Source organism: Pomacea canaliculata, linkage group LG13 (genome assembly GCF_003073045.1).
Source record: "Pomacea canaliculata isolate SZHN2017 linkage group LG13, ASM307304v1, whole genome shotgun sequence".
NCBI lineage: Eukaryota > Metazoa > Mollusca > Gastropoda > Architaenioglossa > Ampullariidae > Pomacea > Pomacea canaliculata.
Genome location: NC_037602.1, coordinates 20,718,978 through 20,735,671, shown reverse-complemented (window position 1 = coordinate 20,735,671; position 16,694 = coordinate 20,718,978). Strand labels below are relative to the sequence as shown.

The following is a 16,694-nucleotide window of genomic DNA, read 5'->3' as shown; positions in this document are numbered from 1 at the left end:
TGTTTGGCGATCCTCCCACAGCCGGATGCGTCTGGGTCCCGTGGCTAATACCCATCAGGTGTTTTCACGAGTATGTGAGGCACAGCTGTCAGGATTCTTCGCTCCTGGTAAACTCCGACACAGCTGTCAGGATTTTCCACGATTGGTCATTAAAGTATGGCTGTATGGGGACTCATACTAACAGTATATTTCTCCACCCACCCCCAGGCAATCTTAGACACCCCTCACCACTCCTATAGTAATATATCACATCTATACAGTAATCTATCACATCCTAACATCCGAGTGCCTGAGATCAACAGGATTAAAGAAAATCCTTTCTCTGCTCCTGCTAATTTCGAAGAAATCCAATTCCCTGTTCTAATTTCGAACCTGATCAGACAGTCCTATAACATCCGACAGTATTTTTTTAGAAGGAGAAACCGACACTGGTGGATTGCAAATGGTAAACACCAAACGACTGACAGAAGTTATGTGAGGCCAGAAAATGCTGCACAAAACTGACCAAAGTGAGCGATTCCGACACAGAGTTACTTTGAACTGACTCCTTTAATGCACATTACTGTTGCGTGCTATCTACCTAGTCTCATGTATCAGAGTTTTGAGAGATGGGTTTCTCGAAGATGTTGAGTTTATTATCTTCACATGCTGTGTCCAGCTTGTACACCCATCAGCAGGCGTACTTCAAATTTGTACTTCATCATTAAGCACATATATGTGGCTTGTGGATTTTTCAGGGTTTTTTGTGCCTATATTATTAAATTTGTTTTCACTGTTATAAGTATTGTAAAAGTTGCTGTTATGTGTTATGTGAAATGTGTTATTTGCTTGTTGAGACATATACGTTGTACTAGTTGCTAATTGCGAGAAGTACTTATTGTCTTATAGTTTCTCATTGTGAGAAGTGTTATACTGGTTGGTCGCTGTTTGCATGCATGCGTGTGAGTGCGTGGGTGTTTGTTGTATGTGTGTGTGCGTGCGTGTGTGGTATGTATCTGTGAGATGAACGCAAGAAGCCAGTGGAGGGGGTAAGTAAACACCTGCCAGCTACATGACAGGCTTCAATTGTACCGTTCCTTCGCTTGAACTTTAGACATGAAAAGAGATGAAGAGGCGGTACAGAGCCTCGTGTAAAGCAACGTGAAGGAGAAAAAATGCTGAGAAAAGAAACAAGGAGAATTACGGAGAAGACAGAGACTGCGCCATAAGTTGTCAGGGTGGGATGACAAATGGGTATACATAATATTGACTGCTACAAGTTGGTAGATAAATATAAAATGCTTTATAAAAGTCCTTAAATTTCGACAAAGATGCAACGCAAAACAAATACGCTTAAAAAGTGTTATAATTGCTTAAGTAAAAAATAAACATTAAAACTAATCGACAAATGAGCTACAACAAAATATGACCGTAGTGTAGTCTTTTGAAAGATATGTAAACAAGTTGCTTTAACCCCATTGCTGCTAAGAAATGCTTTTAATGGGAACAATGTTAAATATGAAATTATATATTTTAACAGCTATTTCAAATTGGAAAATGTTTATAATTTTAATCATTTCAAAATAAGGCGATTTGCACTGGCCACAATCTACAAGAATAATGCGTGACTCTAAAAAGTGTTAAGCGTCTTGCAGGCTAAAGGTCAGCGATCTGAAGATAATTGCAAAATGTTAACCAGGCTTGATTCCTTTCCCATGTTGTTTCACCCTGATCTCATAATGACAGAGCCCGGGTGCAACTTCTTCCCTCCCGACTCTCGAAAGAGAGGATCTGACAAGAGAAGCCGATAAAACTCCGATAGATGATTTTAGTCGTCGCTAAGGGGAAGTAACTCTCGTGTGCAAGGAGGAGAAAACAGACTCGCGAGAGAAGCGACGATGGTAGAGCCCAAGGATCAAAGCTCGATGAGCTTCTCAGATATAAAAGAAGCCTTAAGCACAACACAATGTTGTGGAAGAAAGATAGATCTTTTAAAGCTCGCCACGGCAAATTTACAAGAAAGCTCTGGACGAAAGGCATTTTCGGGAATGCCAGCCTCGGATGTTTCACTTCTTTTGGACCAAATCATCGACATCGCAATTCCTGTGCAATTCCCAGACTGTGAGCAGTTTACCTTTGAAGAGAAGGACTTTGATAGGCTGAGCGATAAAACAGAAGGCGTATTAAAGTTTGTAAATGTATTCGTGGATGTTTGCATAGAAAACGGCGAAAGAGAAAAAAAATGGGTAGGGCGATGTTTGCCGAAACTTCTGGTAGTGATAACAAGCAACATGCGGAAGAACCTTTGGTCTACAGAAGCTATACAAAGTTATTGTTTACTGGTGCTTGATCGGTTACGACACATGTACAAGGTAGATTCTTTCTCAGATCTTCTGCTTATGGACGTGAAAACTGGGGAAAGAGACACTACAACTCATACAAAAAACGTTTGCGGTCGTTACCTTCAGTTTATTATACAGAAGCTGACAAGAGACAACTGGTACAAAAATCCTACGTTTATTGAATCCTTCTACTGGATGCTGACTCAGATGATAAAATTTCCCCACCTGAGTGCCTACCTCGATTTTGTATTGCCGCCAGCTCTAAACTTTGTAGACAGCCATCTTGTCCATTACCGGGTATTAGGGATTCAGTGTCTTCACCACATCATAACTAATGTGTCACAGGATGAGCTGAGGTGGTATGGAAGAGCAAGTGTAGTATTTGATGCATTGAAGCATCAGATCTATTCAAGAGAACCAGATATTATTCACTGTTTGCACCCAGCCCTGCTAGCTATTCTTCCTGTTGTGGATAAAGATCCTGCCAAACCATCAGAACCAACCCATGCTAGACAAGCGGATATCTTACTGTCTATTCTCATTATAAATGCCCGTGCTGAGAATGGCATTGTTCTCAGGAGATTATTCACCCAATGCATTGCAGACTTCATTGATATCATGGAAGTAAGTGCTGTACGTCATTTGGGCACACTTGTGAGTTTGATATCAGAGTACCTTGAAGTGTTTGATGGGCCAGAAGAAAGGTCAAGACTAAATGCACTGAGGATTTTAAGGTCACTCCTAAAAAATGTTTGGCCACGCATCTTTCACCATACAGATACTATTCTCACCAGTCTGTTGAAGCTGCTGCAAGACGTGGAATGTGACAAAACCACAACTCCATGTAGTGTTAAGAAAAAATTAAAAGAGGATGCCATAGCTTGCTTGCTTCTTCTTAGAGAGCTGTGTCCAGATGTTCAATTATGTTTGCAGGCTGTTTGTCAAGAAAAAGAGCTGTCATATATTGCCTGTATTGTTAGTGATTTTATGTAAGAGATTTGCTTTTCTTTAATTTTTGCTTTGTGTTAAAAAAACATCTAAAATTTTTGACTGTCTGAAACTGAATCTAGCATTTTTCAAGACCAAGCATTCTTTAAGACATATCTGCTGTTTTTGCTGCATAAGACTGTATCCACTGTTTGTACTATACATATTGAGTGAAATTGTATTTGTACATGATTTTTCTTGAAATTTAATCTTTAAAATATGAATCCATTATTCAAAGCTTAAAACTGAGAATGAGTATATTAATCATACCAATGTAAAATGAATAATACATTCAGACGAATATTTTGAATTCTGCGTGTGCTGAATGTATGATATCAGTCTGCCACCATTAAACCATGAGATAAGTGTGGATTTTCTGTGTACTATGAGCATACAAGGATCAGGTGAGAATTACACAAAGCATCAAAGAGTTGCTTCCCATGTCTTTTCCAAATCCACAGTAAATCAAATTGTTAATTGCCTGTAAGTAGATAATGATAAGCATGCAAAGAATCTAAACCAGAATTGATTGTTGATGTATTTTCGCCAAACATAAAAATTCAGTTAGAATTAGATTGCTACCATTGAGAATATCAGTATAAAAAAATTTTTGCTTCTGAATTTTATTTTCTAAGCTGTGCTGAAGTTAAAGTAACTGGCATGATACTTTCTTGTAGAATAGTAAGCAAGTCTGAGATCAGTTATAGTCATGGAAGATTTACATACCTTCAATAATACATGCTAACATTTTCAAAATCATAGATTTTGTTAGCAAGTCATTTATTTGTGCAAACAGGTCTTTTTTAAAAATTAAATCTGCAAATGGTTTATGCAAATAGAAGAGGTCAGTAAATTGAAAAGGAAGCCAACAAGAGTAAAACTCTGTATAAACAGTCAATTTATACTTTGCTACATTAAAAATAATTAGATCATGATATATTCTTTACAGTTCATTCTCAATTACTGACAAAACTGCAAAATACCTGCAATATACTACTTTAAATCTCACTAAGTTGCATCCCCTCCTGCTTCTCTTTCTTTCTCCCATTCATACTCTGTACATTTTTGAATTAAGCTATGTACAAAGTTATGTGTGCAGTTGTATAAGAATCTACAAATTTATATGATCTTTTATATATACACACACACATATACACATACACAAAATTTGCATAATGATTCGATGAAAAAACTGACTACTTCCACAGATCTGAGTAAAATATAAAAAACTTGATAATATGAGGGAGCATTTCCTATATAATACTAACAGGATGATAAAACTGACAAATCAGGTAGGCGCATACAACAGTAATAAATAATGCATTTTTATTCTGCATGAGTAAAACTGATTACATGCATACCATTGTAATGTGTGATAATTATATAGAACTTTCAAGAATTAAAAGGTTACTGAGCATTCCAAAAATAAAAATTGCAATATGCCAAAAACATATTGCACTTAAATGTAAAATCCATTATATCACAAAGCAGAAGCAGCACTTAAGGCACAATTGGACATTCGGACTCAAGTAGTTTTGTATATCAGTTTCAATCTACGTGATGATTGCCATATGAATTTGATTTCATAGGAAACAAAATTATGAAATAAAATATTGTTCATCAATAGACTATATCTATCAAAAACACCAGAAATTCTGATCCAAAAGATCTTAATGTAAAAGCTAGAACAGCACTGTAAAATGGGAAAACATTAAGTGACTAATGTTCACAAGCTTCCTAATGCACTGCCAGCCAAACTACTTAATCCTGATGTATTGAAACACCACTTTCAATAAGTACAGCCATTTATAGTCAAAAAGATTTTTTTTTAAATTCAAGAACTACTGCTCTTTTTAGGGATGTAACTTCAGCATTTTATTTTAAAAGCAGAACAATATATCTGTATAGTTACATCCCTCTAAAATCTATATAAGGTCAGAACTGAATAAGCTAACTTTCTAAAATTTACATCTTAACTCTTAGAAGGCAACTGGTATAATTTATGAGTCATATTATTATGACTGCTACATTTAGAAGTGAGACATTACCCTTTCTCAGTGTCGGTTTTATTACAAAAGGGCTTTGTAACGTCGTTACTAAAAAACAAAATTCCACTAACTATCCCATAGCCAACCATCAAGAAGATAAGCTTAAAAAGCCTGTCATGTGGAGAGTTAAATTCAGAAGGAAGAACTTCAAAAAATGTCACATACAAAAATGTACCAGATGCAACCCCTTGCAAGATCCCATCAACCAGACTTGACAGAACTGATTCCCATAAATTTGTGATAAGTATCCCTATGGCAATACCAATAGGTGAGGTTAGTGAAAAGAAAAGAATGGAACGGATACAAATTTTAGTTGACAGACGACTTTGCACAAGATTCATACCAAGGCTAAAGCTCAAAATGCTCTTGTGAACAACCAGTGCTGCAAAGATGCCCAGAACATCTGCAACATTGGGCTGTAGGCCAACTGCCAATCCCTCAAAGATGGAATGAATTGAGAGTGCTATCAGCATCAGAAGTGCTCGAAGAGGCGAATGGTTCTGAAAGGTGGAGCTATGATGATGACCATAATGATGTTCCTCACTGTCTTCACGGCTGGCCTCTGTGGTTGTACTGCCGGGGAGTAGGGAACTATGTTCTTCTTGAGAATGATCTTCATCCCTACCCAAAGGCTTATCACTGATTCCATCATAAGGTTGACTGTCTTTCATGAAGTCACCCTCACTGCTTTTCTGACATGAGGCAGTGCCATCTGAACTGGACTCTGATAACAGTGTTTGTTTGATGCCTTTTTCAGCTGCCTGTCGCTCCTTCACTGTTAATACAATTTGCTCTACAATCAGTATTATAAATAATCCAATAGAAAGGATAAATTCTGCCAAAGGAAACCCTGTGGTCATGTTCAATGATATCATGGCAGTGTTCAAGTGTCTCCGTACTCCTGGAAGCAGATCTAGAAGACAAGTGGACAGAAAAACACCTGCCGCAAAACAGCTAAGAAAACTCAGCACTCGTTTGTACGTGAATGCTCTTGATCGCTGGGGATCATCTGTGTAGAGGGCGGTGGCCGATCTCCGTTGTATTACAGTCATCAATTTCACGGGAATCATACCCAGACCGAAGTTCATCAGCAACAACACCACAAGCACCACACTTTTCGTAGCTTCTGCCGACAACATAATTGCTGTTGCTTCGCCTCTGAAGTTGTTCCTTAAATGCACGTAGGGTTATAGGATTTTTCTAATCACATGTGATTATGTTCGTTGAGCAACTGCTTAAAGGATACATCCTTGGCTGCTCTGCTTCTTGCTGTTAGTTTTAGCAAGTTACAGCTAGCTATACATGAAGCGTCACATGACAGGGACATACCGCAGAATGATGTTTACCTTTGGTGATAACATACTCTAAGTATAACTCAGGCAAGTTATCATTTCCAAGTGTTCAATTTAAGCATGCATTAGCCCATAGATTATAAATGACCACGCAACATCTGCTGTTGTCTCGAGAAACAAACGACAGCGCTTGCTTTAGGACTTTTTGGGAATACAAGCCATTTAAGTCTCAAGGGAGATCACTATGGGATCGTTTTGCATTTATGGTTATTCTTGTTTCTTCTTGTTAGGTTGTCGTCTTTTTGATGCACACAGTTCTCCTGTACCTTGCACAGCATACGCCATTCAAGTCCACATGTTTGTGTGTCATTAGTTTCATGTATCGATCATGGATAACTACATATTACGCAGGTGGCCGAGCGCTGGACCTGTCGGCCGTTTGGCCTAATGCAGATCTGAGGGTCAAATTGTGAGAGCAGTAGAAGTAAATGAGAAAGAACCGCCTAGTTCATTAAATACAAATTCTAGTGATAACTATGACCACACGAACATTAGAAAGCACCGAAGCAGAAAGATGGAATTTTCATACCCCACCTGCGATCATTGTCTTCTATCACTATCGGTGTCTGCTGCACACACTAACACCTGATGACACTTGGAAAAATAGCGATTGTACTCAACAATATATTTAAATATTAACGAAAAATTTGTGACGGAACAACAGGTAAGACAAAATTAATAGAAAGCAGATCCGTCAAATTTAAGTTTCATCTTTTCTCCGTGATTTACCACGTTCTCAGGGCCGCCGAGAGCCAGCCCGGGCCCCGGGACAGACGACCTCTCCGGGCCCCTCGTACTTGTAATCGTAAATTATTTTCCCAGTATATAATGTATGTTTACAATTCGAATCTCAATATCTACACTTCATTCAGTGTCACGACCGGTAGTCGGACATTGCGCATTCTTTACGAAGAACGACAAGAGATCACTTCAGATTGAGACGTTCTGTTATTTATTATACACCAAAAAGAAAAAAAATACTAAAAAAAAAAAACCCATAAATTGTAATACAAGAATTTCCAGGAGGTCAAATTAAACCATACAGCACAAGTTCACTGTTATCCGTTCTAAATCATATGTATACATCCTAGGTTGGTTCAACACCGACACTACGTCAGCGCGCAGGCTGCTACAACAGTTCTCATACACATGTCCGTTTCAATCCACATCTAACGTTTCGTCTCTCCGAGCACCTTTCTAGCCACCAGCAATGTCCGTGTGCTCATAAATGTTCATCAAACACATACACACAGTCCGTGTGCTCATAAATGTTCATCAAACACATACACACAGTCCGTGTAAACCGTCTTATTCTCCCTCTAACGTTGACGGTGGAGATAAACAATGGGGGGTACGACCTTCCCTCTCTCTCTCTGGAGGTAAACTCAAAAGGCAAAAGTCTTACTTTGCGTTGTCGGCACCAGCGGACAATCAAATCGTCAGTGTCCTCAACACTCCATTGCACGACTTTTTAAAGACGACAGCGATGGCCCTCCACGCGGTCGGTGTGTCGTCGTCGTTGTCAAGTACGAGAGTGGAGCCCACTTGCTCAACACTCCCCAGCTGTGATGAGATGCTGCCCGCCTATAGTCGTCGGCTCGGGTTGTTCTTCTCTCGAACTTCTCAGCTCGGCGATGTCCACCGCTCCCAGTAGCAGATTCGGCGAGGAACCTTCAGCAGCAGGTCTACTGAAGTTGCGATCCCCAAAACACAAGCAGCAGCGGCTCCGTAGCAACACGGTACAGCAAGTCCGTCATCAATACACTCCACTCACAATTAACACAATTAACAGCCGCCGCTGTATCAATCAGCTTCTCGATCGCTGGATGGCTCTCTCTCCCCCCCCCTCGCTGCTCGATACTTCCTCTTGTTACTCGTTTCTCCTCCCCCCGACCGACGCTTCACCCCCAGTCCCTAGACCAGGTGTCGCATTCTTTCAGCCGCACGTGAGGTCCGAAACTCACGTGGGGTTCACGACCTCTATATCCGTCAACTAATTACGCCGTTGACTGTCCATCGCAGAGGGGCAACACACACAGGGCCGGCTACGCCACCACGCTCCCCCCTCCATTTCCTTTCACCAAACTCAGGCGCAATTGCCACAAAAAAAAAAAAAAAACAACAAAGGAGGCACGGACTGATCCGTGACATTCAGTAACGAAATATAGACTGCAAACAGTAGGACAAGTGCACTAGGATCTACATCACTACTTGAACATAAAGTTGTTTACATGCGAGTGGTTAGTAAATGAGGACAAATGATGTTAAAGATCAGACTTGTAGCACTTGAGGGGTATGTGCATGAGTGCGTGGTGCGCATGGCACTGGCATCGATATAAATCCACACATTTTGTCAAACTCAACTAATTTGACAGGAAGATTATCAGGCAAACGGACATCACCTGGACAAAATGCAGTACCCATGCTAGTAATGAATGCAAGAAAGTGAATGAAATTGTACCCGTTACATTTTACTCTACCGTGGGTAAGTAGACCTCTTCGTTGCAAAGGCGTAAACTTTGAAAAAGATTGCTTATAAGGCCTGCAAGATCTCACACACTGTTCTATTTAGTAAAAAAAATAGTAAAATACAGTCAAATCTCTCTACTATGCCACCCCGCTACTATGCCACTCTCGGTATTGTGCCACTTTTGCTCGGTCCCGACTATAAATTCAATGTAAAAAAAAATTTACTATACCACTATTGTGTGACTGTTAAAAGACACAAGTTGTGAAATTCCACGCAGTGCTCGATTATTATACTGTACGGTAGTGTGGGACATGGCAGTTAGTGGGGATGGAACCTAGCACGCACACAGGGAGGGTGGAGGCTGGCGATGTGGGGGGGTGGTGGTCGCTGGCCGGGTGACAGTCACGTGACAGCGGAAGAGCGGGATGGGGTCGACTAGCGACAGGATGCAGGTGTGCGGATGTGGTTGGGAGGGGTGGAGGATGAAGAGGTGAGGGGGAGAATGAGAGGAGACAGCTAGCGCCAGCCGACGATTCTTGAGAGCTTTGGACTGACAAGTAACTTGAGCAAATAAAGCCGTTTTTACGAACCCTCGGTACTATGCCACTTTTGCTCGGTCCCGGTAGGTGGCATAGTAGCGAGATTTGACTGTAGTGTCATACAATAATCACCTTTTAAAAACTGCCTAGGGCTAAGACGTATCTCTCTCGTAATCTCGTTAGTACCTCTTCTAATTGTCTTCTGTCTATCCCAACACTGTGGTATCACATAGCCTTTTGTTCTAAGTGCTGCCCTTTTGTACTAAGCTCACTGACGTGCAAGGAAATGTTCTCTATGTAAGTGATTTATACTTCTACATGTAAAGAGGAAGAACCAAAGAAGTAAATGCCTAAACAAGTCTTCATCGAGTGTCGTTAATAACCTCATTTAAAAAAGTGTTTGCTGCGACGAACAGCAGAGCACATCAGTTATCATTTTTATCAACTTACATAACAAACACGCAGCACCTATCAAAGTCCCTTCCTATATTATTCCTTTAGCAAAACCGCACGCGCGCGCGCACACACACACACATTTTGAATTTATCCAACTTTTTACGAAGCATAAACTCGGTCAACTTCAACCCCCATCAGTCACTAGCCGTTAAAATACGTGCTCAGTTTTAGAAGACAAAGCAACTGTTTTAAAGACTAGTTAGCTAGTAAGTGTTAATACTTTTAATATTTAAGGAGATTAGAAGGTTTTGTAAAAATGACAGAAAAATAGAAATGTTTAGCATATTTTAGCTGAATCGTAATAGTTCATAGAACAAAGTTATACAGTACTAATATTGTCATTTTACCTGCTGACTAAAAACTTGTAACCAACATGTCAAATGGCTACGTAGAGTGGGCTGTCGTACCAGAAATAACACCGAGATTGAATTCCGCACTGAAGTTTTTTATTCAGTTTTGCTCAGCGTCTGGCCTAACTGCTCTCTCTCAAATTCACAAAAGCTGCCATCCCACTGTCAGTCCTACTATTTCTTCTCCCTACCCTCGAACATTCTAGCCCTTCTTCGCAGACATTTTACTTTGAACATTGCTACATTGTTGAACATCATTTCCTCCCTCGCGCAAAGACAAGACATTTTTACTGTGAACATTGCTACATTGTTGAACATCACTTCCTCCCTCGCACAAGGCATTCTACCTTTTACATTGCTGCCGTGCTGAACATTCTAGAATATAGATGCAAATCTACAACCCAAAGACATTATACTTTGTACACTACTAGAGTGCTACAAACTTAATGAGCTTTTCTCACAAACTTCATTATTGTCAGTCAATTTGAGACGCTAGTCACTCTCATTGACACTGATGTTCCTACCTTGTCAAATGCTATTTGCCAATAAACAGAAAATCATAGAAGCATAAATAAAAAACTAGTGTACTTACCATAATAACAAAGTGCAGCGTATCTCGGCTTTTCGAGTGTAGAAGACAGCGTGCGACAGACAGGAGAGTGCGGTGTGAAGTTAAGTGACTATCGCTATCTTATGTTTTCTTTGGTCCAATTACTCCGATCGAAAGGGATGGGAAAATTAAGTGTCTGGTCAAACACACGGCGACTTTACCGCTGACTCGTCTATCTCATAAAAATGTCAGTCTACACGTCCAATTGCTCCAAACCCCGACCATTTCATTCCCAGTCCATTCCGTGGAGTCTTCCAGAAACTATCACACCCCCACCCCCTTTCCCTTTTGTCGTGTTGTCAGCAACAATGCATTACGGCCCACGATGGCCGGCATGGGTGGAAGTTGCTGTCATCTTAGTCACTGGCCTCTAAACTTAAACATAATTTGCCTCTACCTTGATTGTGGGGTGCAAGACATGGAGAAATTTAATGAAAACGTGGACAAACTAACACTTATGTCATAACTCATAACACATCTGTAAACTTTTCTTTTCTTCCATTCTTCATCGTGAAACAAATATACGTTACACGAAGCTCCTTTAAAAACACATTCAAATATATGTGATAATTCGAAAAGCAAATGTCGCAGCCACCGCAAAACTCAATATACAGCACCATCCATATATGACAGCTTCCTTGAAGACAACTAGCGCACAATAAGAAAGATTCCGAGGTGACTTTGGGGGACCGATGGCGGGTAGATAGTACCTCCTTTTTACCGGGGGCTTTGTAGGCAAAGAGCAAAAGAACCACCGTGATCAATTTATAAACCTAATATTTGCGGGACAGCAGTTTTTAAAATATTTTGCAATAATGTGTTCTATTTTGCTGGCTGCGATAGTATTACAGGATAATATAGTCTCATTGTATCAAGGATCTACTGTGTAGACTAATGTGTTGCTTAGTAACTACGAAACAAAGCAGCCTTGATGTCTCTCGCTTACAGGCTGCAGCGCCAGGGGCGGGCCCCCACCGTCTCGGTTCACAGAGTGGCCAGTGCACACATCAGTAACATACCTGCCTGATCTCCACTGTTAATTCCGATTTGCTTGCAGGGCCCGACCCCTCCTCCACCGCACCCTTCCCTGTAGTGGCACCTGTAGCCAGCAATCTCATGGCACGAACGTTCTTCAGGGCGGTTCACACGCGATAAAATCTTTGGTGTCCAGCAGCCGTCGCCTCTTGGCTTGTCCAGCGAGAATATGATAACCGCTGACTACACTTCTCACGACAGGCCCCAGCACCCCGAAATTGTATTCTACAGACTTGAAACTCAACTTCTGCATGTGTAATGCTTGGGTGTTCTGTCCTAAGACCTTTCTTTAAACGAAAAAGAAACGGAGAAGAAGAAAAAAAAAATCCACTGACCAAGGCCGGGCCCCCTTGACAACCGCGGGCCCGGGTACACCAGACCCCCCTCTCGTCAGGCCTGCACGTTCTAATCAACGAAAGTTTTCCTGGTAGAGAAGTTGTTTGTCCAAAGACGAAGGAGCTTTTCTTGCAAAATGTTTTGCTCACAGACTACTCAAAGTCGCGATATGGTGGGCCGTTAAAGGCGAAGCGTCTAGCAGTTAATTTCTCCGGGGGAAAGTGGCCAAAGTGAAAATTTTCTGTTTTAACATAATTGTCATGTTACTATCATATACTGTGATCATGAACGCATCGAAGCTTTCCGTTCTTATATTGACGATTCAGCTGTGGTATCGGATAAAGTTCTTTGTATTTCTATATTCAATGACGAAAATTTAAATGTTCGAAAGAAAAATATGAAGAAACGTGTGAATATTGCCGAAATGGAGCTTGACACAATCGACTAACATTAAAACATCGACAATCTACACCGCACAGATGTTGCAGTCTTCCATATAGTTTATTAGCCTGCATATTTCATACAAAGCTAAACCCCAGGGAATGTACATTTGTCATACAGTAGATGCTTATCAATATCAACGACTCTGGATAAGAGATTGTCACGAGCCAGTCAGAAGGCTCAGGTAGGATCGCTATTTAACTTCTCTTTGGGAATAATAAATTCGCCGCTTGGTAGTGTAGTAGTCGCTACTGCAGTGTCATGGGGTTCAGATCCCGTCTCAGGACACTGGCACCTGTTCTCCAGGCACTCCCCTTTTGTGCAAAATTACAAGCACTTGTTGCTACATGCACGTTTAATAGTTCTCATTTAATGTTGTAGGTACACATTGTAGAATGACTCTGTGAGCATGAATCTGAGCACCGAGCTAATCAATAGTTTGTCTAATCTAATTATAGTTCTCATTTAGCTACGTTTGGTTAAAGTTTCTTTTCCAGATGTTTTTCTTCTGGTGACTCATGCAACATCAAGATTTCGATGTGACTAATATCCATCACAGTGTAGAACGAAAAACTCTTTCAGGACAAGGTCAGAATGCTGCATGACCAAAAAAAAGGCACAGACACACCGATCCCAGCTAGTCTTCCATCAAAGAAGCTTGGCTCAAAGGGATATGACTGGTTTTGATAGTGTAATATCTTCATCACTGCTCTTCTCCAGTCTCATCCAAAGGTAAATTTGCTAATTCATTTAGTATCATCCCAAACTTTAGGTCTACCTGAAATTTACGTTAATTTTGGCACGGTTTTTCACTTTGAAAGGGGTGAAACTTGTACTTATTGATTCTTAAAAAAAACCAAACTAAAGTTGTAGGTTGAACTGTCCCAGAGGTTGTTCTACATCTAAGACGAAATGCAAAACCGACTGCATGGTCTTTTTGTTCCTAGCCATCCCCAGTAGAGGATAGGGCCACAGCTACACCAAACAATCGGATCCGGTTCTGGGCATCCCTTTCCAGTTGGGACCATGTCATGCCAGCTGCTCCACCTCACTGTGGAATGATCTCCCGTCTTACTGATACACCCCGTCGATCTCTTGTCTTTACTAGATATCCAAGCTTACAGTCTTCTAACAACTGTTAAGCAGTGCAAACTGGTCTGGTTTAGCCACGTAACCTACCAAGACAGTCCTATAGGGTTATTGGAGGATTAACGCAGAAGAGGAAAAATTGGAGGAGGAGGGAGGGGGATTTTTTCTTGGCAAGAAATGAAGACTATCATGGCAAAGCAACAGTCAAATGAACTTGACAAATGCAAAGATTACAGATGTTTACAGCCACCCAACAGATTGCCTTTGAGCTCACCTAGGCTAGCACATTCTTGATCAATTGGCACCCTTCAAAACATTTATAGACTATGCCCATATAAATTTTCCCTCAAGCAGAAACTCAATGTATACACTGATTGCTACACAAAAACAAGTTTGTTCCTTTAAACACCTTTATTACAGGATGACAAGGTTTAGTTTTCCCATTTAGTCCCGCTGCATCATCTTTTGTCTTTTCAACTTCTTTTGAGAAACCTTTTTCTTAACTGGCTCATCATCACCTCCACTCGTTGGGCGGATGACAGCTTGTTCCTTCTCTGTAAGAATGACTTCAATGTGGCATGGGCTGCTCAAGTAAGCTGTTGACATGAAAAATATCAGAAGTCTTTGTCATTTAAAGCAGTTGATTTCTTTTGGAAAAACAAATCACAATGCTACTCAAAACAAATTCCATTAAAATCTGTTGTTACAATGACTACAGAAACACAATCCTTTTCAAAAACAATAAGCTTAAAAACTTTAACAATCTACCAGACAAATCATACATACGATTGATTCGACCATGGGCCCTGTAGGTGCGCCGCCTCATCTTTGGGGCTGCATTGACCTGGATGTGCTCAATAACAAGGTGATCTGTGTCCAGACCCTGCAGATATATACAGGCTATCCTTCAGTAGTAGTTCTAAAATCATAACTTTAGTATAGTATAAAGGTCTTAAACTTCAGTTGAGATTTACGCTCGCAACCTATACCTTCAGCTGCTAATGTGCCAAATGGCAAATCTCCAGGCAGCAAAAAATTAAAAATTACCTTAAACTCAGCGTTGCTTTCAGCATTTTTGAGAAGCTGTAGAAGAAATTCTGCACTCTTTTTGGGCCATCGTCCCTGTGTGCACTTGAACTGCTTGGCCTGAGGGTTAAAAATGAAAATGGTCTGTACTACTGAGCTAAGTGTTATTATTCCAGAAAATTTTGGTGATACGATCAATACCAGAAAGCATTATATATATAAAAACTCATTCTTTCAGACTGACAGTTATTTTTGTAAACATGCTATGTACTATTGTCATGGGAAGGTTTTAGAATCAACAAAAAAGAAACAATGCACCAGGTTGTACAGAACGACACTAATACAAAGGGATTTGTGAAGTTAAAACAAGAGTTACCTGTGCCTTACGTCCAGCACATCCATTGAAGCGGCGGAAGGGCACAATCTCTTTCTTGGCAATGACATTTTTCAAATAGCGAGTAGCACGCTTCAGATGCATACGTTTGACAGCCTGCGCTGTCTCACGAGTATTCTGCATTCAAATAAAGCATTATTTGTAAAATTAACTCAGTACCATCACAAAAATTATCTAAGCCTTCACAGCATGCTATAATATGAGCAAGGAACTCAAGACAAAACAGCAATCACTAACCTTGAAATGGACACGCAAGTACGATCCTCTTGCCTTTGCAGCTGAAACAGTAGGCAATGTTTACATGCCATTAATTCCCAAGAGGAATGTTTTGCATATCCTATTATTTTATTGTATTATTGGTCAAGAGTTTAATTTATCACAGGTTAAACACGTCTCGCTTGATCCGTTGATTATAATAATTGGAATAGTTTGCTGATATTTTCAAAATATCATCGGTCGTGGTATAGAATAGCGTACTATTCGAAGGCACAGCAGCGAAACCAAACGACTCGTCACGAAGCGAAGAAAAATAAAGCTTATCGGTCATGTGAATCTTCGATTGGCATTTTGCTTGAAATAAAAGTAAAGGACGAAACATTATAACATTGCAAAAGCAGAATTATGCAACTCACAATATGCTTTGAGCTTGTTTTGATAAATAAACCCAAGAAAATGTTTATTAATCCATCGGAAGTTTGAACTGAGACGTTTAGTCCTGCTGGGAAGTTTGAGTACGTTACAGTTTGAGTACGTTATACCGGTACTTGCATATAACAGGCATCGTGAAGATGAGCTGATATTATGTATTATATGTACTATAAAAAGTACAAAATCGTAACACTCACATTTTGATGCATTCTCGGGATCCGCTGCGTAACGAACCATGTTTGGTTCTGAAAAAGAAAAGGGAAAATTTGTTCAATTACTGAAATATCACCAAGATGCAAGGTTTTTTAGAAGCTAGCGCACGCACTTGTAGAGTGCATTATTTAATTAAATAAAGAGTGTAGCAAAATATATTATTTGTATTAACACTTGGCATACAATGTATTGTTGTTCTGAACAATATTTTTGGGTGTATAATTATTAAAGTAGCTGATGATGACAAGATTTTAATGCGTAATCAAATCCTCATGACGGCTCTCACCTTCTCAGACCGGAAAAGGAAGTTCAGCTTGTTTACGCAGTGGATCATGGACCCACGTGCTTTCACGTTAAAGAACGAGAATGTACGAGAATT

At 40.2% G+C, this 16,694-nt stretch overlaps 3 protein-coding genes across 3 annotated transcripts; 1 reads left to right on the top strand and 2 right to left on the bottom strand.

The window, feature by feature from the left end:
* The first annotated feature begins 1,650 nt into the window (after window positions 1-1,650).
* On the top strand, window positions 1,651-3,674 carry LOC112554635 (TELO2-interacting protein 2-like). The gene has a single exon (XM_025222546.1). It carries the CDS (start codon window positions 1,878-1,880, stop codon window positions 3,312-3,314), a length of 1,437 nt encoding a protein of 478 aa, XP_025078331.1. The 5' UTR covers window positions 1,651-1,877; the 3' UTR covers window positions 3,315-3,674.
* Window positions 3,675-4,071: 397 nt separating this feature from the next.
* LOC112554637 (zinc transporter ZIP1-like) lies at window positions 4,072-6,897 on the bottom strand. The gene has a single exon (XM_025222549.1). The coding sequence runs from the start codon at window positions 6,493-6,495 to the stop codon at window positions 5,353-5,355; it is 1,143 nt and encodes a 380-aa protein (XP_025078334.1). The 5' UTR covers window positions 6,496-6,897; the 3' UTR covers window positions 4,072-5,352.
* Window positions 6,898-14,426: 7,529 nt separating this feature from the next.
* LOC112554542 (60S ribosomal protein L17-like) lies at window positions 14,427-16,647 on the bottom strand. The gene is made up of 7 exons (XM_025222354.1): window positions 16,602-16,647; window positions 16,300-16,347; window positions 15,692-15,732; window positions 15,437-15,571; window positions 15,082-15,180; window positions 14,821-14,917; window positions 14,427-14,630 (listed from the first exon to the last, which is right to left on the bottom strand). The coding sequence occupies exons 2-7, from the start codon at window positions 16,337-16,339 to the stop codon at window positions 14,479-14,481; spliced, it is 564 nt and encodes a 187-aa protein (XP_025078139.1). The 5' UTR covers window positions 16,340-16,347; window positions 16,602-16,647; the 3' UTR covers window positions 14,427-14,478.
* Window positions 16,648-16,694: the final 47 nt, after the last annotated feature.